General features: G+C 35.8%; 1 protein-coding gene across 4 annotated transcripts in view; it reads right to left on the reverse strand.

Annotated features, from left to right (window-relative positions):
* Positions 1-26,548, reverse strand: part of CSMD3 (CUB and Sushi multiple domains 3) — a 743,929-nt gene that overhangs the window by 450,642 nt on the left and 266,739 nt on the right. For 3 of the 4 annotated variants that reach the window (XM_086741184.1, XM_086741183.1, XM_086741182.1), the window contains 3 exons: positions 16,168-16,245; positions 11,045-11,132; positions 2,118-2,242 (listed from right to left, as the gene is read on the reverse strand). In XM_086741184.1, the coding sequence (XP_086597310.1) occupies positions 2,118-2,242; positions 11,045-11,132; positions 16,168-16,245 (291 nt within the window). The remainder of the gene's footprint in view (positions 1-2,117; positions 2,243-11,044; positions 11,133-16,167; positions 16,246-26,548) is intronic. The other variant, XM_086741185.1, reaches the window with a different exon arrangement.

Below are 26,548 nucleotides of genomic sequence, written 5' to 3' on the forward strand. Positions count from 1 at the left end.
ATACAACTAAACTTTTTACTTGTTTATGTGATATGCTCTTATTGAAGCGTACACTGCCATGACCCTGATTATTCCAACCTACATCTAGCACTTCATTCTTACCTGTAGAAAGTATTTTATTAGCCAAAAAAAAAAAAAAAATCACTCATATAAATTTCCAGGTTTTATGGATTTCTACTGTCTACCATCTGGATATCACCCTCAAGATTTTTCTGCCCTCTTCCACTGTTCAGAAACATCTCACAGTTCCCTCTGGACATTAGTGTATCTATAGCCTTGAATTACAAGATAAATGTCCCTTCTATTTCCCATATTCAAGTGGTCTTTCTGAACAAACTGTACTCTTCCATATTAGGCTTTGCTGTTACAGCAATTTACATGTATATGTACACACTAATATTTTCATTATATATACTAACAGATATATTTTTTTATATATATATACGTGTGTTCTGGTTTTGTTAGTGAGGGGGGGCCTAAGGTGGTAGCTTCTGTAGGAAACTGCTAGAAGTCGCTCCCCTTTGTTCAGTGGACTCGGCCGGGCCTAGGGCGGACCCGCTGCTGTCCAAGGCCGAGCCAATTGGTAGCAGAATGTCCCGTGATAACGCCTCTGCGATAACGTATTTAAGTAGGGGAAAACAGGAAAAAGAGGAGGAGAAGATGTGAAGCAGCTGAGCGGGGGGCAGAGAGGGGGAGGCACGAGCCTCATGGGCCTTGCAGGCCTCACCCTCTGGCCTCCCGCCGGGCAGCCGACTGGGCCCAACTCGGCCCGGCCTGGCTGCAAGAAGTGGAGAGAAGATGAGAAGTGAATAAGATGTAAAAAGGATCCTGAGAGGCGTCTGCCAGCCTGTTGTGAGGAACGGCTGCAGACGCCAAGGTCAGTTCAGAAGGAGGGGGAGGAGTAATATGGCTCCTGGCCAAGATTCCTCTGCAACTCGTGGTGAAGACCATGGTGGAGCGGGTTGTCCCCCTGCAGCCCATGGAGGTCCACGGAGGGGCAGAGATCCACCTGCAGCTCGTGGAGGACCCCACGCCAGAGCAGGTGGAGGCCTGAAGGAGGCTGTGGCCCATGGAGGGCCCGCTGGGGCAGCTGTTCTAGAGGGACTGCACCCCGTGGAAGAGATGACCCACGCCGGAGCAGTTTCACGGAGGACTGTGGCCCGTGGGAGGGACCCCACGCTGGAGCAGAGGAGGAATGCGAGGAGTTCTTCCCCTGACGATGATACAGCAGCGTAAAACAACGCGTGATGAACTGACCGCGACCCCCATTCCCTTTTCCCGCCCCGTGCTGCTCGGGAGGGGAAGGTAGTAGAGATAATGTTAAGCCCGGGAAGAGGGAGGGGTGGGGGGAGGTTATCTTGTTCCCTGTCTCATTCTCCTGCTAATTTTAGAAAATAAATGAATAGTTTTCCCCAAGTCGAGTCTGTTTTGCCCGTGACGGTAACTTTAAGGATTTCTCCCCGTCCTTATCTCAAACCTTGAGCCGTTTTTCTTATATCATCTCCCCCTGTTCTCTCGGAGGGTGGGGGGAGCGGGAGAGAGACTGCGTAGTCTGGTCCTGATCAGGGCTGAACTACGACAACGTGCATACACACTAATACTTTCCTTCCTTGATTCACGTATTCATAATTCTTTTCTCCATAGTATTTGGACATCAAATATATTCAGCAGAATGTCTTTGTGCTTTTCTTCTCTTACATTTTTCTGTATTTTTTGCCCTTTATCTATTTAGTCAGGGTCGAAACCAGGTATAGACATACTTATCCAGTCCTTATCAATCCTAAATTCAAGTCTTCCTTATCTGCTTAGCAAATATGAAACAAAGATGCTTCATGAACTACAGCTTGTGTATTGAATCACTGCAATTTTGAAATCCATCTTAGTGAGTCTCAGTATTTAGCATGTGAAAGGCTTTCATTAGCTCATTACGAAGTGCATTTCATAATGTAATTTCCCAAGTAAATTAAAGCATAAGAGTTTGTATTAAACAAATCAGTATAGGAGGGAACATTTTTACTAAGAAAGTGGGAACACTAGGATTAAAACTTCAGGTACTTATAAACAATAGATAGATGTGAAATGAACAAACCACTTTAAGAGTAAGAATTCCTCTTTACCTTTACACACAGGTCTATGATCACTCCATGCAGCAAAAACTTCAGCTATCCTCTGACAGGTGATACTTTTTGAACCTTGTAGCACATAATCTTCATCGCAGGAGAACTGTACTGTTGCTCCCAAGCTAAAATCAAACAATGAAAAAGCATTTTTTTACAAATACATATCAATCATTTTTTCTGTTCTTTTATATATGATGGTCCTAACAAACAATATAAACATGTAATCCAGTATACAATTTTTTGCTCTTAGTAGTACAAGGCTGCAGGCTATGTATCAGCCTGACAGCACACAGCATTCAGCACTTTCTGGGCTCATTTTGGCCAGAGCTGATTTGCCTCTTTTTAATAGCTGTCTGGAGGTCGACTATTTTCTGACCTAACTTCTTACTTCCATATAGCAAAGATTTGACAAACCTGGACACTGTATAACAAACAGTAGCTATTTAGGTTAATTGAAGCTAGGAAACAATGAGAAAGAGATATAAGGAAATCACTTAGAAGAGACAAAAGGTCAACCACAAGACTGAGGAAGAAATCCCCCCTATAAACATTGTATTCTTCTCAGTGAAGGCCTCAGGATACAGATGACTTCCTGTAAATGTTCTTGAGAAAATCTGGGGTTTTTTTTTACTTTAGAACCAAAGGGGCACTGGAAGGGGGAATACAATATCATAGAAAAGCATTACATATTAAAAAGGTTTATCGTATCAAAGAATATATATATTAGCAATAGGATGTTCTTGGATTAGTTTGGACTAGGACTGTATTGTTGTAAATAGACTGTAATAGTTAATTTTTATATTTTGATTAATAGGTTAAGATTTTAATTAGACTAGCAGTAAAGTCTTGACTTCATATAAGTGGTGTGTTTTCTCTGGCCAGTAACAAAGATTTTGAAGGTAACAACTACTAGACAATGAAAGTTACAAGGTCAATATGAACATTTGCTCCTTTAACTGGTAAATGTTTCTCAAATTAATGGAAGAAAATAAAATAATGCTAAAAACATCTTTCTAGGTATTTGGCTGTGATTATTTATGAAGTGATAAATGAAGGGTCAAAAGATTTTGTATTTTTCCATATGGAGCTGACATTTGGTGTTGCAAATTCGGCACAGAACAAAACAGGAAATAGGTCCAAAAACTTGTTTTGTCTGTGGTTTTTTTTTTTTTTTTTCTCTTTTGTCATGCTATGTTTTCCTGAGGAGAATATTTGGGATATTTTTGCATTTCAGAAAGTTCAAAAGGACAAGGGGTAATGATTTTAAAATAGTGGGAAGTAGATGCAGACTAGATATAAGGAAAAAAAAAAAATATGAGGGCAGTAGAACACTGGAACAGGTTGACCAGAGAGGTGGTAGATGCCCCATCCCTGGAAACATTCAAGGCCAGGTTGGACGGGGCTCTGAGCAACCTGATCTAGTTAGAGATGTCCCTGCTTCTTGCAGAGGGGCTGTACTAGATGACCTTTAAAGGTCCCTTCCAACTCTAACTGTTCTATGATTCTATGCTTCTATAAAAAAATCAATAAATAAAAGTACATTATTGACTTAATTCTTGTTCTGCTTTAATATAATTATTATTTCAAGTCCTGGTTACACTTGAAAATAGTGTGTTTCCTATTATAGTGTACTACACTATTGCTATAATAATGTATTATCCTACTTCTTATATAAGACTGATAAGGAAGGATCATAGATATGTGGTTTAGTGTGTTACCTCATGCTTGTGCCACAAATGAAATCAGTACAGGATCTCATCCTGTTTAATATTTTCAGCCTCAACCTTGATGATGAAATAGAATCAACTCCCAGCAAATTTAGAGATCATACTAAACTAGAAAAAGTAACTGATATACTGAATACCAGACCTTCAATTCAGACACTTGACAAACTTAAGCACTGAGCCAACAGGAACCACATGCAACTCAGCAAGTAGAGGAACAAAGTTTTGTACTATTTATCAGTAACGTGTTCTCATCCTGAATAACACAAACTATATATTCAGCTACATTAGAAATGGTGGCAGTATATCTAGTGAAATTAATACTCAGCTGCTGAGGCTGTATCTGCAATATTAAGCCCAGTGCTTGGTCTTCCTCTTTAAAAGAGACATTGATAAAAACTCTAGATGGTTTGTAGGTTAGTCGGAGGCTTAGAGCATATGACCTATAGCAAAAAGTTGAGGCAGCTAGACTTAATTAGTCTAACAAAGAGGAAACTAATAGCAGACCATAACTACTTCAAGAACCTTTACAAAGATAATGAAGCCAAACTTTTCTTAATGTGGCAGATAATATAAAAGAAGCAGTTTAGGAGGTACAGGTTTTACACTGCAAGAAACTTCTTCCAAGAAAGGCAGGGCAGAACTGGAACAGCATACTCTGACTGTTTTAAAATCTCTATTCTTGGGAGTTTTCTGGATTGGCTAAAAAAAGCCACAGCTGATCTGATTTAGTGCTGGCATCAATCCTGCTTTGGGTAGGAAGTTGGAGTTTATGTCCTCCTGAGGACCTTTCTAATCAATATTTCTATGACTCACTTAAGCTGTTCAATTTATTTTGAACTCATATAAAGTTTTTGCATCTAAAACATACCATGCTAAAGCATTTCATAGTTTCAAAAATGTGTAGTTGACCTATGTGTCTCAGTAACTTTATCTGCCAATTTCTATTTCTAATAGGATACAAGATGATTGCCATTAGGTTTGTATTTTCAGGAAAGAAACCCTAAACTTTAGATATATTTTCATTAAAAATATCCCGTATGACTAAATATTGAGTAAGACACCTATACAAATTTGAGAAAACACTTTAATCTCATATCTGTTTTTTTGATGTCTCCATCATCTGCCCCAGATTTTGGATCCCTCTTTAGAGAACACAAACTAAAAGTAGTAAGAAGGAGCCTAAAAGGATGTGAATGAGCAGGTTTAAAATTTTGAACTTCATATGAGGTTTATATATAATAGTATTATTTTAACAGCTGGCATACATGTAGCAAACTAACTTATTTTAGATTCTTTTCCTCCGTTATTTGATATATTCTTTAAATTATTATTGAACAAGAATCAATTATGCAAGGAATCAAAACCTCAAGCTCAGTTGTAACAATAAATTATATTAACCTGCATTTTGAACTCACATTTCTCTTGTAAATTTTGTGATGGATAGATGGGACAGATTAGAAAATGTAGTTTAGATTTTTGCACTGATATGCAGGGAATACATCTGAGATCATACATTGCAGTACTATTCTCTTTCTGTGGAATCAACTGAAAAGTCATATATGCATTAAAATATAGAAAAAAAAAGTATTCTCCAAGATTCATATCTTTCTGCCATATGAACCTATTCTGTCCACACCTGCAGCTGAACAAGTGTGAGAGAGTATACAATTTTTGTCATAGGGAAAAAAAAAAAAAAAAAGACAAAACAACCCCAAAAAAACAGAAACACCTAAACATCAGCTCCTAAAGTCTGTCCCTATCAAATAATTAATTTAAAATCAATTTAATATTACGATAAATTTTAGTGCTAGTGTAAATAAATAACAATATGGCAACATATGTATTATTTTCTCCATCTGCGGTATAAGAAGCTAAAGCTATATGTAAGCTTTCAAGGCTATGCAATGTAAAGCACATTTTCTTAACCTAGAAACTTTCTACACACCACTGACCCTTCATTATTTATGTGCAAGCTACAGATAGAATCTACCATAGTCTATTTGAGCCACAGCAGGAGAGTTGACCAAAGTTAAGAGCATGCATAGGAACTTTTCTGTAGGTCAATTAATACAGTTTGGAAATATTACTGCAAGATGTTAGGATTCCAAGATATAACGTTAGAATACCTAAATCCTCAAAACCTCTGGTCAAGAAAAATCCTTACCATGTGCTGAACAAAATAAAAGGATGACTAAATTTCAGTTGCAGAGGATCTCCCAGCACTCTGACATCATTGGTAATTCTTAAGGCGTCACCTTTTCACAAAAAAAAACCCCTTGTACTGTCAGAGGCTTCTGCTTGACAAAGGAACCAATTAACTGGTGACAAATGAAACATGTACTATTCCTCTTTAAACTAGCTTCACATCTCACACTGCAAATAATTTGAATTTTGTTCAATTTTCAGGATGTTTCAGAGTCTAGAAGCTCACCTTGCATATCTGTAGAGAAGGGTATGTGATTCAGAGATGGTTTAAGGAAAATTAAGTGTGAAACCTCCAGTCAATCAATATGGTTACACTTCAAAGTCATTCTTCCAAAGAAAATAACTATAAATTAATTTATAATATAATATGAAAGAAGAAATTGTCATTAGGCATACTGTAACTTAACTCATTGATATAATAAATTGTCTTTAATATAAAATTCATATGCTTCCTTCTCTCAATAGAATCTCTATTTTAAGATCTCACTAGCATCTTTGTGGCTGTCCAACAGCATTCACTGCTTTGTTGTGATCCAAGTTTGATCTGAATCTCATTTTTAAATACCTAGCTGGAGCACACCGCAGAGGTAGAGGGATAGAGGTAGGATCATTCATTCATTTTATGATGCCAGAACTTTGGGATTGTGGCAGAGGAGCAGCTTTGCTTCATAATAAATTACTTGTCCAAGTATAATTCAGTTTGGGTAAGTTTACTCCACTATAAACAAACAAAGAAAAAAAAGCCTCCAAAAACCCAACAATTAAAAAAAGCAACAAGACCACATAAAACCTTTTTTTCTTTATCTATTACATCATTTTTATATTTTCCATAGTGTCATTGATTCTAAAATTGGACACTCATGTCACAAAAAAAGTGAATTTTACAGCATGACGGGTAACATAAAATAAGCTGTTGGAAATTCCAGCAGAATGAAGACTGGTACCTCTAAAAATTTAAGACACTTCTAGGGAAGGGAATTTTTCTTTCTGAGGTAATTTTTTTTTTTTTGATACAGGAAAAGCTGCCAGCTATTAGCAAGTCTTCTTGACTTTATTTCAACCTGCAAAGGCCTGTTATGCTCATAAAGACATCCAGCATCAGAAAGAAAGCCTTTAAAACTTCAAAATGGAGAATTTTCGTATTAGAAAAAATATCCAAGAGGGTGACAGGAGTGTCAGGTCCCAAAGAATGCAATGAAATGCTGCAGCTTGTCTTAGAGCTTGCATTGCTGATTTTCTAAGTGTGTGTAAGAATCATGTAAGAACATACAAATGTGCTGAGAGAGCTGGCAGTATTTACAACCATAACAGAAGTGAAATTGCAATAAAATGGTTCCAGGCCTATACCTTCACATTTGAAGAAAAATAAAGAGAAGTGAAAAGAGCAAGCTCTTCTCTAAACCAGATTAAATTGTACTGAAATTAGATTTTGATTAATCTTTATAAAGATAGATCTAAACCCTTCTTGAAAATACTGTATTTTAAAATTAAGGTATTTTAATTGGGATTTCCACTTCTTATCAGAAGGGGGGAAAAAAGACAAGGTCAAAGTAAAGCTCTTTCCTACAATACAGAGACAGTGACTTCGAGAAGGGAAAAGGAAAAATGTGCTATTTTTCTCTCTGTCGGGCATAAGACAACCTGGGAAAGATTTTCCATAAACTGTGTATTTCAACTAAATGTAAGAACTTTCTTTCAATATCTTATTTATTTGCTTATTACTAGCATTCTTACTTTGGAAGCTTATGAAGCAACAGAGCAGCCATTATAATAATGGCAAGAATTTAAATCAGGTCAATTTAAAAAGGAATTTTATTGTCTGCTGAAAGTTTTTGGTTTGCTTTTGTTCCTTGTAAGACCTCTTTTCAATGTGTCAAGTGTTCAATTTGAGATAAATGACATATGCATTACTAACATTCACCAGTCCTTGTTTTTACAAGTACAAATCTCACCATTCACATTCCTAAGACATTTAATAGTCTTAGGTAGGAAACCACCATATTTATCCCTAATATGTGTAAAATGAATACAACCAAAGGAATAAGTGTTTCCTTTTACATGACCTGTCAATAAAGTGGCTAGAAAATGTGCATGTGTGTATGTGTATGTATGTCCTCCTGCTATTTCCAAATAAAATAGTTTTGCATTATAAAGACAGGCTACTACAAAATAGTGGAAATATTCAATCTTTTGAAAGGAAACAAGTCCTTTCTGGGTTGTTTCTGAGAGCTAAACTCAGAAAAGATCTGCCTGTTGAGGAAATGTTGCACTAGATGGGATTTATCTAGAGAAGACTATCCAGACCAGACTGTTTTTATCTCAAAATACACTGAACCATGAAAATTCAAATACTTAGTTGAAAGGAATTAGTTTGAGGACAGCTTTTCAGCATAAATTTGAGGTGTCAGTGAAGCCATTGAGAAGTTTGTGCTTTCAGAAACTGTTATTGCTTTGCAATCTAACCTGTAGAGAGAGACCAGGAAGCAAGTAGGCTGCCCTTAAAATCAGCAAGATTTTAGACTGTTCCTAGAACCTGCCCTCAACAGAAAGAGGATCATTTAAGTATTAGTTTGTTGGAGAACTGTGGTCTTTTTTATTTTTTCTTGCTTTGTAAAGGGTTAGTTCCATACTAATGTCAAGAAGTAATCAAGATAAGGATCAATAAAAAAAAAAAAAAGAGTTTGGTTTGATCTGAAAGTACATAGAATCATAGAATGGTTAGGGTTGGAAGGGACCTTCAAAGGTCATCTAGTCCAACACCCCTGCAAGGATCAGGGACATCCCCAACTAGATCAGGTTGCTCAGAGCCTCATCCAACCTGGCCTTGAATGTTTCCAGGGATGAGGCATCCACCACCTCTCTGGGCAACCTGTTCCAGTGTTCCACCACCCTCAGTGTAAAAAATTTTTTCCTAATATCCAATCTAAATCTACGTCCCTCTATTTTAAAACCATTACCCCTCGTCCTATCACAACAGGCCCTACTGAACAGTCACATCATCACAATGTATAGTGAAAAATAATGCTAAATTATATCCTAATAGTTTAGCCTAAAAATAAAGATGAGGGCATGACCATCTTCATATCTCCTTTGAGGTACTTCCCCTCATATCAGTGTAACTAGAATGATCTTGAAGGTAGGTCTTTCATTGGTCACTTGCAGAGAAAACACTAGAAAAGGACTTGTGGATTCTGTCAAAGGCTTTCTCTATCAATTCATATTTCTGAGGTTATAATACAAAATATTGACCAAAGTAGTGATTCCAGAAAGCATGACAGTTAAAAACCAGATTTCATTTATTTTTATTTCTCTGAAAATATTGAGAAATCATTTTATGTCAGGTAATGATAAAATGGCATTCCATATAAAATTAATTATAAAGCTTTCTTTGATACACATTGAAATTTTTCTTTTCTCAAAACTACAGAAATAGAGAAATAATAATAAGTAGTAACTAAGAAATTGTAATAACTAACTGACTGTCAGCTAGCACATTTACTTGGGGTATCATTACCAATCCTATGTTCTGCTTGATTGCAAGCAGAAAAGACAAAACAACAACAACAAAAAAAACCCTAAAAGAAGTTATGTAAAATAATATGTGACATAATTCTCGAAAATCTTTGCTCAGCTCCCAGGTTATGCTAACACTTATTATCTTAAAATGTTAGAAGTGTGCTGTCTGATATGTAAAATACATATTTTGAACAAAATCAAATGTAATAAAACCAATTAATTTTAAAATTATCAATTTCCCTCCTACTTATTTCTTCCTTTTCTCTTTCCTCTCTTAGGTGTTTTGAAGGGATTTGTAAACTCGATGATAATGTGAAATTACCATATGACATAAAGCAACAACATAACTTTAAATTTATTATTTTAATATAGTCCAAAATTTATCTATATATCATATATATTCTAATATGTATGTTTAATCCTTTTTAGTATGTTATGAAATGTATGTTCAACAATTGAAAATGAAATAATTGCAAAACTCATATATATATATATCAGATTAAAATTAATTCATAGCATTTTCAAGACGTGATTATGTATGTGTCTCTAGTCATACAATACATCAACCACTGCTGGTACTGACAGTAAGAGTCATATATGTTCACTGAGAAAAAAAACACAGAATGTTTTGAAAGAGTATTGTGAACCTTTTTTTTCCTTACAATATAAGGAATTTGAAAAACGGCTAAGAATGGAGGAGGAAAGTGTGCTACAATTTGAGTTTAGGTTAAATATAAAAAATTGTGGAATAAATCACTGGCAGCACGTAATTCTTTGATTCTTTGGAGTCTTCCTAGAAACATTTGAAAAAGCCATCAAGGAATGAAATGTAAGAATTTGTAGAAATGAATTACAACTTTTTAGTTTTGATTTTATTTCTTTTCATACAGTAATACTATACACTATAAATTTGTTATGTATCGAAATTAATTTAAAAAATAGTCTGCATTAAGAGTGCTAAACCAATCTGAGGACTGCTAGGGAAATACACTGCATGTATTAAACTTTTGGATTACTGAAAAACATATTATAGATAATAAAATATTTTCTATTAGATTCCAATGAGTATTTCTATGATAATATATTAAACCTCTTCTGTGAGGTTTTATTGTTCTTTTTGTGTTGCATTCAATTTTGCTTTGTCCTTCCCAAAAACCTCCAGTAACACATGTACAGTCAATATCTGTAAACCTAATATAGTATTTACATGGGAAAATTATTTTAACTTACCTTCAATCCAGTTTTTGTCAGTTTGTCAGAGATATATGCTCTCTTCCAAGTAGGTATTTTATCTTCTTTACATACTAAGTACAGGCTATATTACACTACATAATTTTACACAGAATTCCTTTTCACTTTTTGCTGAGAAGTTCAGTTTTGAAAGAGTAGCTCAAGAACAGCAATAAATTTTTTAACACATACTTTTTCCAAGTTCAGTATTAGAGAAATTATACAATGGTAGGGTTTATATTTTACCTAAAATCTGAGCCTATTCGTTTTCCATTTTCTGGTTCTCCGGGATCTGGACACAAATTGGATGCCTGTTTAATACCTCCCTCATTTACTGCAAAAAAAAAAAAAAAAAAAAAAAAAAGAAAGAAAAACAGGAAAAAAAAAGAAAAAAAAAGATAAAATAATACAGTTTTTAGGAAATTCAGATTTAAGCAATTAACAAATATGAAAGAGTACATTCTCTGCATCTTAGGTCCTTAAAAACAGACTTTCTACAGAATACCATCACCTATATAATGTCTAGTTTTAAAACATAAGTTTCTCCATCATATAACAAGAAAAGCATGTATTTTTTTGTTTGTTTGTTGTTTTATTTTTCCATCAAAAATTAAGGCTTTTTTAATAAATTGCACTAATTAGCTATTTTGTTTGTTTGTAATATTATTGAACCCATATGGAGATGTTATTACTATTCCTTTACAAACATTAACATTTAAAGGACTGTTCATTAAGTTTAGGGCTGTAAGATTTTACTCTGCACATAATCTAATAAATGTCATCTCCACTAAGAGCTGACCTTTTCTCCTTGAATTACAATAAAATTTGAATGCATAGTCTTGTGCTGACAGAATTGTCCTTAATTAGTATTGAAAATGCAGATACTCCCAAAATACGGTGATCTGAAGGTAAACTAAAAATGCCAGTTTGATTTGCATACATTTATCTTACAATGAACTAAAATGGATCTTCAGAGGGAAACTTCCTGTGAACTTTGCAGTGTGTTTTTCCAGAAATTTGTATGTAGTGATCTAGCCCTCAGCATATTCAAGTACCTTGTAACTTGATTTCTTTTTAATGCATTACATAATTTCTCATATTTTTTACAGCTTGCAAAAGTATATCTTACAAAAATAATTTTAGGCCCAAATAATTCGATTATTTTTTATTTAATTTTTTGAAGTTAATTGAACCAGGAGGTAGCACTTCTCATAAAAAAAAAAAAAAAAAAAAAACATTAGCAAAGGAGGTTGTTCTGCAATTACTTGGTAAATTCATGGCCTGATAGAAGAATTTTTTTTTCAAAAATACAAGATATGAAGCCAAGAGATTTATGCTAAGCAGAAAGAGATTTGCACCTTTGTTCATATTTATTTCTGAGGAACTAGACCAATGGATTTCCAGTATTAGATTTTAACTTTCCTTTAAAGAAAAATTTTGCATACAATTCGGCTAATCACATTATATTTTAAATTGAATGTGTATTTGAATAAAAAAAAAAAGTAGCTTCTAACTATATTTCTAAGGAGTGTTCATTAAATTTCAGCTTTCAGTGAAGGACAATAATATTCAGAATACTTAGAGATTTTCCCTTTCTTGAAATTTATCTTCTTGCATACACAGAAAGGGAAGAATTGGTTTGGTACCCCGAGGAAGTCAAAAAGGTAAATGAAAATGTTGCAGAGGGTTAAAAGGAAAATGTCTCAACTTAGCACGCTGCTCAAACAACCTATCAAGCTCAGCCTTTGTCAACTGGAACCACACTATTTATCCTCCTCTGCCCGAAAAGAGCTGTACCACATCCAAGATTGTGCTAACAGCAAACAAAGACAATCTCTGTTCATCTGCATCTTTATGCTCAGGGGACTTTGGAACCAGGAGGACTCTTCCTTAAAGCCCATTCACATTACTGAGTTTCAGTCTTTTTTTCCCCTGATACTTCTAGTGCTGATGAAAGCATATTAGAAACCCAAGTTCCTGCTAGTGTTGGAATATATATATATATCTGACAATTATGAATCCATAAAGTGCATTTCATGAGGCCACCTAGTAGGAATTTTTTGGATGGGAATCTTAGAATGAACTCTCTCTTTGAAATATCTGGATGCTTTTATACAGTTTCAAAATCTATATCAAGATGTGAGTAATTCAAAATCATCATAAGTAGCCTGTACGTACGCAAAGGACCTTAAAACTTTGGGCAGACAGGATTCACTGAACAATGCAGGAAGGGAAAGGAAGCATACTTGAGAACAAGTAGGGAAAAGAACATCATCTAATTTTTGTGACAGTCTGTTAACTTCTCTGACATTGAACACATGTTAAAAATATAGCTGGAAACATATTCGTGATGCCTGATAATAATATTAAAGAAATTAAAATTAAAAAATTGCCATTTGGGGTCTGTATCATATTTCTATGCACACAGAACAAATTCTTTACTATAAACAAAATAAAGTAAAAATATTATTTAAATATAATTATTTCTATTTATTTTAATTTATGTTTTAATATTTCAAAGTATTCTTTTATTTTTATACACTATATTTTCCCATATGTAGGTAATAGAGTGACCATTCATATAAAAAATAATATTCTACTGGATTTCAAAGCACAAGAACTATTTTATACTTAAATTTCTAACAAAAATGGAAGCTTGAAAATCTTTGGGGTTTTTTTTGACATCTTCTGTATAAAGTTCTATTCTTAAAAATACACTGTGAAATATATTTTTAATTATAAATTATGGATTTAATAATATTAATAAATAAAAATAAAAAGGCTTATGTTAAATAAAACAAATAAAATAATTACAGTGACAAACTTAAAGTAAGATATATACCACAATAAAATTTCAGAAGAAGTTACAAGCAGAAGTCATTAAACTGATTTCTGATTTGATGCCAAATTAGAAATGCATTTAAGCACAAACTTAAATATGTTCTGATTTCTGTTAAGTACTTTGTGAAAAAATAAATGCACATTTTATTATTTTTGTATTGATGCTACTTTTCCAGAAATAATGCTTGATTTTTCAGTCTACTGAAATACATCTTTCTATAGTTCCCTATCTATTTATCTATCTGCCTACCTATCCATCTAATTAATTAATTTGTTTACTTTACACTCCAGATAGTCATATGACAGTAAGCAAATAAAGGGTTTCCTGTAGTAAATTAAAGGCTCCTCTAGGGAAAATATTCATTCATGATCTTGTCATGAAACTGGGAGCAAGAAATTCCAGAGTTCTAACCCAGATCGAACTAGTTCCCCCAATGATTTTTTTTCTGTTAATCTCAACACTTGCAAAATGAAGTTGATGCATACTTGTTTCAAAGTATATCATCATCTCATGATGATATATTGAATGATCCTATTATCATTCTGGCTTTACTATGTGCAAATCACTTATGCATTAGTATTGAATGTTATATATATAATTAATACCTTCGTTAACAAAAGATAATACCTTGTAACAAAAAAGAAAAAATAGGGCAGACATACACATGAGAAATGTTAGATTATAATTTCTAAAGACACTGTTAATACAAGGCATAATGTGAAATAAACATTCACTTATCTTATTTCCACTAAAAATTGAATGATGGTCATTCTTTTATTTTTTTTAAAGAACCCTATCTGTCACTGCAATGCAGGTACAAATCCAGCTGAGGCCACAATGGGAATTTTATCTAAAGTCAACAGTTAAATACTTCTCATGAAATATTGCCTCTTCAATTTCCTTGGCTACCAAAGTGACTAGCTAACCAAAAGCTAGATTACAATATAAAATCTTAGCTATCTATTTATGACAAGATTATGATCACTAAAAGTACAAATCATAAAAGTTTTCACCTTCACTTATTATTGACCCATATAGGTAATCTACTCTGCATACCCAGTAAAACAAGCCTCAGATGCTTTCAGCTTTACATAGAATATCATAATGTATGAAATGACATAAAGGCTTTCAAAAAAGATATTGATAAATGTCATCACTAATTTCACAGCAATCACCTTTAAGTATCACAAGTGTCTACAATCTGTTTTATCAGCCATTGTACTATTCTCATTCACAACTATAAAAGCAAAGATGGACCAGCAGAGAAAGACTTCAGCAATGTACCTTATAAACACTACTGTAATTATACTGTAATTATCTTACTGTTATTTCTTGTTATATAATCACTCTACTTTCCAGTCACCGAATTTGTTTTAAAAGAATACCTGTTTTTAAAATCTTGATACACAGTTTTCAAACAAGCCAGAAATGCCTTACAGAACTATTTAGTTGATACGGTTTACAGAAAAGTTGAATATGGCAATATGCTACATTATAAAAACTGAACAGAAGTGTGTTTTGCTTTATTTTTCTTACTTGGTAAGTGTTAAAGAATCTTGCTGCTTGAAGACACCTTTTTAATAAAAAAATCACATATAATATATTGACACTTTAAAATCTAAAAATGAAAAATGCATTAAAAATTATGCCAATGTGCCCTGCAAAATCCTGGAAACTGAATCCAGCACTGACACTTTAAACAAAAAAAAAATTAGTACACATGTGGTCAACCTAAGGAGTTTGAAAGCAAGTCCTTTCGCTCCTGTGATGAATAATGAAACGTAGTATAAGCAGACATGGGCTAAGCAGTTAGTCCATCTTTATTTTAATCAATTACTACTAAATATTTAAAATATGGTTCTAGTCCAGAAAGGAACTCTATAAAAATGGCACGTTCTTTTGTAAAAGATATCCTTTTAATATATTTAGTCATCTCTGTTTAAATTTATGTTAGAAAGTTGCCTGATTCCACTTTCTAAGTTAATCAGGACTCTGTCCTGTAAGATGCCAAGTGCTTTCAGTTTCTATTTTCTGTAATTAAAATTGAAGTCACTAAGCACCTTCAGAATTTTTTCAACTACAGTTAGTTAATCAGTTAAAAATGTCAAACTAATGACCAAAAAAATTCTGAAAGTGACCTCATATGTGATTGCAAATTTGTAAGTAAGTGAGGATAGGCTTTGGTTTGTATAGCTAGTACTAATTTTCAATTAAAATTACCTCTTTCCTGTTCATACCTAAGATTTCAGCTGACACTTGGGTGGCTGAATATTTATTTCTTAGTAAATACCACAAATTTAATGTGAAATTACTGACAAAAGAACATGTCATTCTACAATGCCAGATTTATAGAAAGCTTGCCGTTGGAGTAGAACCGTACTTAAAAATTCACCATGCAGACTGGAGAAACAGATTTAAGTCAGTTATATTATCAGAAATACATAAACAATTTTGAAAACACACAACACAGACAGCACAAACTTCACTCTTGCACTAGAGAAAAGTAACAAAAAAGGAGTACACTCACAGATAGAAAACTTGTTGCTGTTGTCTTTCCCTGGAAACAATTTAAATCCTCTAGATTTAAAATCTATGGCCTTTTTCACTAGTTAAAAAAACAAACAAAAACATGTATCAGGCAATACAGTCTGAAATATTTCATTTCATTTGACAAATTTTATCATGGAAGTACATACAGTATAGTACCAGCTACCTAACAAGCTCTTATTGTGTACCTTTGGTGGGAAACAATTTACAAAAACAAGTATTGAGATCAATTTGTGTACTTGACAAAGGAAAGAAGTAAGATTTGTAACTTATTTTTTCTCCCACATAACCAAGAAAAATAATTATGGCCAAAAGTGTTTATATCCATGCACCATATAATTGTGTAAAACATTGTCACACATTTAGGGAATCTGGAAAATGAAAAAAAAAAAAAAGATTTGCTCTAAAACAGCTGAATAGTTTAATCTTATCTGATGTTTCTGTAATAAGAAACAGTAGAATAGTAGTGCTTATCCCCTGCTCTCTCCATTAAAAATGAAAAAAAAAAAGTACAGAATACTATCATATCTGCAAACTGAAAAGTCACTGAGCTTTGAAATAAAGATACAATGACTTTTTTTAAACAGCTGATTTTTTTGTGAAATTTTAATTAAATTATTCTTCCCAGTGACAGAGAATTTGAAAGGAATAAAAAATTTCAGAGCACACTGAAATTCAATATATATGCTGAGATCTGAATTCCATAAGCATGCAAGGAATACAGGACATCTGTTAATCCACCTATATTCTGAAAATGTTTAGTCAGGAGTAGAAATGCCAAGACACCTTTTATCGATATATTTTGCCTCTTAGTTCAGATTTTTAAATTTACAGTAAAAGTCAGTATTACATTTCAGAAAAAGACAAAACAGAGGAAAGAGCTAAAAAATTACGATGTTTTAGTAGACACAAAGCCTTTCTAGAAGTAACACACTGGAATACATTCTCAAGGTCTACAGGTACCTAGATTACCTCCCCATTCCAAAAGTGTCTCCATTAGTTGTTTTCAAAAATCTATCTTAGCTATGTTCCTAGCTTTAGTACAAAAGAATAATTTTTATTCAGCAAATACTGAGATTTTATTACCTGTGTTTAGATTACACAGACAAAACAGAAATATTTTGATCATAGAAAAAAAACTACCTGCATTATTAAATTAAGCATACAATGCTATTTTTCTATTTTAACTAAAGACATTTAGAAACAAAAAAAAAATGAAATACAGTCTTCTGTTCTGCTGTTGGTTCTGCAGCTGGTACTCTTTCTAGCTTGAAAATTGTTATTTGCAAAGTGTGATATGGAAGGTAGTTGGCTCCTACCTCACCCCTAAGCCCACTGCTGAACTGTTTCTGTAAAAGCCCTTATTCTGGGCTGTCTTTTGTTAAAGGCAGTTAATGCAGGCAAGCCATGAGGCCTCAACATGTTTTTGAAACAAAACAACTAATAAAAAGACAGTAAAGCCAAAACTTAACCAATATCAAAAGGTAAGAGATAATACAGCTAAAATAGCGCAAGAATTTTTTTCTTTCAGTCATTAAAATAAGTGCCTCTTTTGTCCAACGCACTCTGCCAGTGAGCAATGAACCATACCTAAAAAGCTGATCTTCTGAAAAAATGTAAACAATAGGTTAATTTTAGGTACATTACACTCAAGTGACTTTATAGCTTAGATATATTTAAAAACTATATGTAAGAAGGTGTTCTATGCTGGTTACAAGAAAATACTGCTGATGAAGACAGCAGAGAATAAAAACTTTTCAGCACTTGTTAACTTCTTATACAAAATCAATGAATAATCAAATAAATCCTTACATGAGGCATAAATACCAAAATAGCAAAATACTATTGACATTATTAAACAAAAGTAATAATTCCTAGAGCAGAGTAAGATTCAGGAGAAAATAATATACTATTAAAAAGACAATTTATAGGACAAATATAGGATAGGATGTGATGATAAACATTTTTATGCTTCTGATGCAAGAGATGGTACTTTCTTCTAAATACATTGAGGCTTTTATCTCAAGAGCTAAAATGTAAATTTGCTGGTGCAGCATAATATAACCTATAAACATTGCTAGTGGTTCTGGGAAATACGCTACTTGCAGGAGCATAACTTATCTCTTGCTACAAAAGTTTTTTAATCCTTAGTATTAGAAGCTCTCTTTGCCTCCCCAAATTAATTAGAAGTCCATAAGCAATTCTATCCTCATTGGAAGTCATGGACTCGAGAACCGTACCTTCACACAGTAGAGCCATACTGTTATAACAATAATGCTGTCTCATCATTGTGTGAGATTTCTAAGATGATATTCCTACACAAATATGAACGTAGGAGTATAGTTGTAAGCTTCTTTTGGCCTTCTCTAAGCATTAATGTAAAATAACTCCTCATGAATCAGAAGATAGATCTAGCTATTCTTCCAACACCTAATTAAAATGGGCGTGGGCTTGAACAGATGATCTCAGGTGCTGGGATGGGTTTAAATACTCACATTAGCGAGATGTTTGTCTTTTATTTTCAGAAATCATAATAACAACACATGAAAGAACAAAGACTGGTTCGGGTTTTTGTTTTGTTTCTACTCGTCTTCAAACACCTGAATGGCATTATTCATAAGTTATGTACACAAGAAACAGAGTTCACAAGATCTAAGGTAGAACTGAAAATAGTTACAAGAGTGTCTTAGCGAACACGTTATCTAAAACAATCAGAGATTTTTATAACTACTTGTATCACTTTACCAAGGCTACTAAATACTACTAGGAAAGCAAGCAACTCAAGATCTCTGAAGTATCTTTACACTACAAGAGAAGAATTTTACTTTTAAGTGGGCTTTGTATGTTGATTTATTGAACAGTATTTTCTGGATACACTGTGAAGTAGCTATAGAAATGTATTTGGTCCAAACATGCCATTACTAAACCATGTGTCAGGCTGCAAAAGCATGTACATCCATAAAAAAGACCCCACCATCACTAAAAAATCCCATACCCAAAACACAATAAACACATTCTTTAATACTTGGTAGACTAGGCATCATTTTGCACATGCCAATGTAGAAACCGGTGACAAAAATGGCAACTGTTCAAAAGCAGTTTTAGCATCCTGAGAGCTACACAAGGCATAAATTTCAAGACGGAAAATTTGCTTCTACAATATCGAAACATCAGGGTATGTAGCCATGTGAAGGGTATCAATTTAAAACACTGACAACACACAAATTCAAGTCTTTATTTTAGTTATGCAACAGCATTTATGTAAAGAAATTGTCCAAATTGTCTTGTCTATGTGTTGCAAATTTTTAAACAAAGTATAAAGCACATTTTAAATGCTAATGACTAAACACCACTGTCCACAAAAAAAAAAGCACTCAGGTTGCATTACTACAAGTAATTATACAGAGTTACTTGGAATCATGGAAATCATGGAAACTTGGGCCTCCTCTGACCTGACACACTTCTTTCCTTGGGTGTACCTCAAAGTAGTTCTAACACTGAAACAGCCCCTCCTCTCTCCTGAGTCTTTGTTACATTATACTCATTACAACTCAGCTAAAGGAGATGGAGAACAATATCATAATATCAAAGCCATTATTTCAAGACTGTATGCACAGCTCACTTTAAATGACATTTGTAGAAATACATTATTATGTGAAAAAGGCACTATATTACTTATTTGACTGTACCTAAATATTTGTATTGCATATACATAAATTCCTGATTAACCTGTATTAGAAAATACATAATATCTCTGGAAATAAAGGTAAAGTTTTGTGCCTCCTCATAATCTTTATATTCCTCTGTTTCCCATCTTAGACATTCATTTAAAGTCAACTGCAAAGTATTCTGCTTGATACTGTCTGAAAAAAAAAAATTAACTGTTAAAAGAAATTCTGGGGTGAAAGTCTTTGAGACTATACTGTCTCAAGATTTTTTGTTTCCTTTTTTTCACAAGACTGAGAGAAAAAGTTAATATTTCCTTTGAATTTACATTCTCAAAATTCTTCCCACCACACTACTATTATTTAGAAAACAGAAATAAATACCTACAACTCAATACCATTTGTTTACTTTGCATTGGGTCCAGATATTAGGGAATATAAATTGACATTGAAAACATTTGTCTATTCAGAATTACATGATTTTCTGCAATAAGTATATTTGCTGGATTTATGTTATCTTAGAAATAATCCTAGAAATAATGAGTAATAATAACTCATTAACTGCTTTCTAAAGAGACAGAAGACATTTGTTCGGAATACAGCATAGAACTGAATCTGACTGGTGCAGAACCAGTAATTCACTGACTGATCAAGAAATTCAGTATCTGATGGCAGATTTTACTTGCAGCAGCTGCTATTTCTAATGACAGAAACAGGAGTCTGATATACTCTGGACTAGTGACATTTGGTGCTTTTTTGCAGATTTGCAAATAAATAATGCATGATACTTCCAGCTTATCTTGGAAATAGGTCTAATTCATTGTATTTCCTCTAGAAGGTGATCTACATGCACAGCACATCCATGGCCTGAAAGCATTGAACTTAATACTCACATACAGGTCAGTTCCATTTTTTTGGGGGTGTATACTTCATGTTCACTACACATGCGAGGCAACTCATAATCCAGAATTTCCAAACTCTGATAATACAAATGCTAGATATCCATACATGTTAGGGATCACCACTTCAAGGGATTGCACAAATAGCGGGGGTGGTGGGGAGAGGGAAGATATAGCAACCCATTTTGCTTTTAGGTAGAATCATAGAATCATAGATGATAGCATAGCATAGGTGATAGCACTTAGGCTCCAGAAATTTACATTTAAAAAGTCCTTCTCCTCAGGGCTGCTCTCGATACATTCTCTGCACAGCCTATTTTGGTGCCTGGGATTGCCACGACCCATGTGTAGGACCTTGCACTTGGCCTGGTTGAACTTCATGAGGTTGGCACGGGCCCACCTCTCCAGCCTGTCAAGGTCCCTCTGGATGACATCCCTCACTTCCAGCGTGTCGACGGCACCACACAGCTCGGTGTCATCGGCGAACTTGCTGAGGGTACACTCTATCCCACTGTCCATTTTGCCGACAAAGATGTTGAACAGGGCCGGGCCCAACATGGACCCCTGAGAGACGCCACTGGTGACCGGTCTCCACCTGGACATTGAGCCGTTGACCACCACTCTCTGAGTGCGGCCATCCAGCCAACTCCTTATCCACCGAGTGGTCCGTCCATCAAACCCATGTCTCTCTAGTTTAGAGAGAAGGATGTCATGCGGGACAGTGTCAAAAGCTTTGCACAAGTCCAGGTAGATGATATCAGTTGCTCGTCCCTTGTCCACTGATGCTGTCACCCTGTCATAGAAGGCCACCAAATTGGTCAGGCACAATCTGCCCTTGGTGAAGCCATGTTGGCTGTCACCAACTACCTCCTTGCTCTCCATGTGCCTTAGCATGGTTTCCAGGAGAATCTGCTCCATGACCTTGCCAGGCACAGAGGTGAGGCTGACTGGCCTGTAGTTACCCGGGTCTTCCTTGTTCCCCTTTTTAAAAATGGGGGTTATGTTCCCTCTCTTCCAGTCATCGGGGACGTTTTCTCAAATATGATGGCCAGTGGCTTGGCAACTTCATCCACCAGTTCCCTCAGGACCCGCAGATGGATCTCATCAGGTCCCATGGACTTGTGCACCTTTAGGTTCCTCAGATAATCCTGAACCTGCTCTTCGAGTACAGTGGGCGGTTCTTCATCCTCCCAGTCCCTGCCTGTGCCTTCCACAGCTTGAGTGGTGAGACAAGAGCCCTTATCGGTGAAGACTGAGGCAAAAAGTCATAGAGTACCTCAACTTTCTCTATGTCCCAGGTAACCAGGACATTGGTTTCCTTCCGGAGGGGGCCTACTTTCTCCTTGGACTTTCTTTTGTCTCCTACATACCTACAGAAGTTTTTCTTGTTGCTTTTTATATCCCTGGCCAGATTCAATTTTGTCAGGGCTTTAGCCTTCCTCACCCGATCCCTGGCCACTCGCACAGCCTCTTTGTAGACCTCCTAGGCTACCTGTCTCCACTTCCACCCTCTATAGGCCTTCCCCTTCACTTTCAGTTGGTCCAGGAGCTCCTTGCTCATCCACACAGGCCTCCTGGCCTTTTTTGCCCGACTTGTTCTTCATCGGGATGCACCTCTGCTGAGCTTGGAGGAGGTGCTCCTTGAATGTGGACCAACTTTCCTGGGCCCCACTTCCCTCCAGGGCCACCTCCCATGGCACTTGGCCCATCAGGTCCCTGAAGAGGCCGAAGTCCTCCTTCTTGAAGTCAAGGGCTGAGAGCTTGCCATGTAGTTTCCTTGCTGCCCCGTGGATCTTGAACGCCACTGTGTCGTGGTCGCTGCAGCCAAGGCTGTCCTTTAGTTTCACATCCCTCACCAGTCCCTCTCTGTTGGTGAGCACAAGGTTGAGCATGGCACCCCTCCTTGTCGGCTCTTCTATCACCTGCAGAAGGAAGTTATCATCCATGCATTCCAGGAACCTCCTGGACTGCCTGTGCCCTGCCATGTTGGCTCTCCAACAGATGTCAGGGTGGTTGAAGTCCCCCATGAGGACCAGGGCTTGTGACTGTGAGGCTGCTCCTATCTGGCTATAGATGAGCTGATCTTAGTTTCTCTTTTATATTCTCCCCATTCCTGTCCGTTTCAACCTTAAAGTGCCCTGGTCAAAGCAGATTTGTATATTTATATATTGAAGTACCGCATACACTGCATTACTGTATTGAATTACTGCACTGTATTACTGATTACTATCTAAGATACTGCATTAGTACAACACCTAATAAATGCTTGTTTCTTGATCCTACAATATTTTAAACATGATATGGTGATGGGCAATAGAATGACTAAAATTGTGAAAATTGTGAAAATAAATTTTTGACTCCCTGCCTACAGTAGTTTAAACAAACATACTACTCAATATGATCTATTAAATAGATAAAATTATACTTTTAATTTCATGTATCTTAGTTTTGCTGACAAGAGGCTCTATTTTAGTGTTACCCCACAGTTTTATTCAGAATGGAAGAAAATGCAAATAGGAATGAAAGTAAAAATCTATCCATAAAATAAAATGCTCTGATAGTTCTGAATGAACATTATTGTATATACTTCAGTGAAACATGCCATAAGAATATGATTCTAACTTAATGAGTGCATTTCAAGTTTAAATTAAAATTTAATGTATTTTTATTTTATTTTAATACGATGCATTTCCATTTTAATTGTGCAACTTCTCAGGTTAATTTTTTATCCATACATGAAAACCTATGACAATTTTCAAAGAACAATGTGATATAAGCTATGTATAATTTAACATGAAAATATCTCATTGGGTTCTTATCTCAGTTAAAAATACACTGATGAGCCACTGAATGGAAAAAAAACCTTCCTCTTCTCTTAACGGAAAAGTATGATTAGCATGGAACAGAACTGGAAGTTTAATGGTTAATGTTATTATTTAAAACAAAACAAGTATGGTTAATATGTACATTTTTAAAGCAATGTGTAATTCAACTAATGATAAATTGCTTGGGTTTTTTTTTTATATTCTAACTGCAATGTATTTGACTTATACCAACCTATTGTGGTCAACATAGGAAAATATGAATTACTAAGGAAAAATAATGACACAACACATCAGAAGAAAAATATCAATTATAGAAGCAAACATGTATAATATAATGAAGAACATTTAAGAACTGCAGGAACTGCAAGAAGAATAAATAGAAGGATAGAAGTTCAGAGTAGTGAAATGTGTTGGAATCTAAGGTTCTCTTGAAAATAAATGGGACTTCAGATCCTAAGGAAAGAATGGAGTCACTTTTTGAATGGCTACATCATGACTAGTCTCATCCATTAAGATTTCCTGGTACTATTAGAGTTTGATAAGTAATCTGTTTTCTCCAATCTTTATATTTCCATTTCAGATTTTTTTTTCTATATTTCATTTCTTAATTATGAACTGTATCAGTGGGCTTGTTACACTGCCTGCACCTTGTACTAGTTTATATGTATAGTACAGAGGTTTTAATTTAGAAATTACTTTGGAATGGACATTGTCTTAGAATGCAGGACTTCTTAATGGTACACTATAATAAAATAAGTCTTAAAAATAATTTAAATCTTTTCCTCTTTGTGACTCTCTTGGTCCATATAGCTGTATACCTGTCAATACTCTAAATATTCTTTATACATACAAAGTTCATTGGAAAAAAAAAGGATAGCAATTTGTTTCTTCATTTTTCAATATAAGGAATTAAACCACTGTTCAATTGCCTCATGATTGTTGAATTGAAAGATATAGCCAAACTTTATAATTCTTCCGTGAAAAAGAAAAGAACTATGGCTACTATAAATTGTTTATAGAATCATAGAACAGTTTGACTTGGAAGGGACCTTTAAAGGTCACCTAGTCCAACTCCCTTGCAAGGACATCTCTAACTTCCTCAGAGCTCCATCCAACCTGGCCTTGAATGTTTCCAGGGACAGGGCATCTACTACCTCTCTGGGCGACCTGTTCCAGTGTTTAAACACCCACACTGGAAAAAAAAATTCCTTATATCAAGTCTGAATCTACCTCCCTCTATTTTAAAACCATTACCCCTTTTCCTGTCTGTCACAGCTGACTTGCGACTCGTGATGGTTCTTTTACTGTGGTCTCGAAGTGCAAAATTATGGCGAACAAGCCAAAGGGGTTGGTTTCAATCAAACAGTACAAACTTTATTATTTTGCCTGTAAACCAGCATACAATAGATAAAAGGGACTGGAAAGGAAAGATAAGTAAATATACGAAAGAGGGTAATAGCTACCACCATGAATCCAAGGCGTCCTTATGGTCCCAGATCGAAGCAGTGTCCCACTGGTCTTCACAATAAATATCGATGTCGATCCTTGGTGGGGAGAATTCTCAGGGGTTTGGTTGTTAGAGGTTGACCTTTTATGCTACGTAACAAACCTTGGTCCTCCTTTGCTTCGGAGATCTCTGCCTTTCTAGGAACTCATGACCCTCAGCAAAGTTCTGAGACAGCCGTTGCGATCCATCTTTCTTGACAGCAGGTATGTGGTTATCTTAGCAGCTCAGGTGCTTCCCTGATAACAGAGAACGGACAGTCCACTCAGTCCCGGCTCCAGGAGTGCTGCGTCTCATTCAGTCTCTGTTCCAGGAGCGTTACACCTCTGGCTTCCCCAGAAACTGCATTCCACTCATGGGAGCAGCAACTGCATCTCAGGCAGGCTACTCGCAGCAACTCATGTCAAGTTGTGAGCCTAACTTTTAGGCCACATCAAATCCATAGTCCAACTGGAGGTGCTGTGTCGCTGATGTGCCATGTCCTTGATAACAAGGTTGAGACAATGCTAATCTTCTGACCAGCTTACACTATCACAACAGGCCCTACTGAACAGCCTCTCCCCATCTTTCTTGTAGGCCCCCTTGAGGTACTGGAAGACCGCTATAAGGTCTCCCCAGAGCCTCCTCTTCTCCAGGCTGAACAGCCCCAACTCTCTCAGTCTGTCCTCATAGGAGAGGTGCTCCAGCACTCTGATCATCTTCATGGCTCTCTTCTGAACTTGCTCCAACTGGTCCATGTCCTTCTTATGTTAGGAGCTCCAGAGCTGGATGCAGTACTCCAGGTGGGGTGTCACCAGGGCAGAGTAGAGGGGGAGCATCCCTTCCCTCGACCTGCTGGCCACTCTTCTTTTGATGCAGCCCAGGATGTGGTTAGTTTTCTGGGCTGCAAGGGCACATTGTAGGCTCATGATGAGCTTCTTGTCCACTATCTCTCCCAAATCGTTCTCCTCAGGGCTGCTCTTGATCCATTCACCACTCAGCCTGTGTTTATGCTTGGTATTGCCTCAACCCATATGCAGGACATGGTTGAGGCATGCTACACTAGGCCTGGTTGAACTTCATGAGGTTCTGGTTGAACTTGGCCTGGTTGAACTTCATGAGGTTCTCACAGGCCCACCTCTCCAGCCTGTCAAGGCCGCTCTGGATGGCATCCTTTCCCTCCAGTGAAACATTGCACAGCTTGGTGTTGTCAGTGAACTTGCTGAGGGTGCACTCTATCCCACTGTCCATGTCGCCAAAAAAGATATTAAACAGGGCCAGTCCCAATACCGACCACTGAGGAACGCCACTCATCACAGTCTCCACTTGGACATCGAATCGTTGACCACAATTCTTTGAGAGTGGCCATCCAGCCAATTCCTTATCCACTGAGTTCCTCACACTGCATTCATCTTATGCAACAGGAGTCAGTTCTAATAGAATGGTTCAGTTGGAAGAAACATACACTGATCATCTAGTCCCACTGCCA

This window comes from Chlamydotis macqueenii, chromosome 2 (assembly GCF_036417535.1).
Source record: "Chlamydotis macqueenii isolate bChlMac1 chromosome 2, bChlMac1.mat, whole genome shotgun sequence".
NCBI classification, from domain to species: Eukaryota; Metazoa; Chordata; class Aves; order Otidiformes; family Otididae; genus Chlamydotis; species Chlamydotis macqueenii.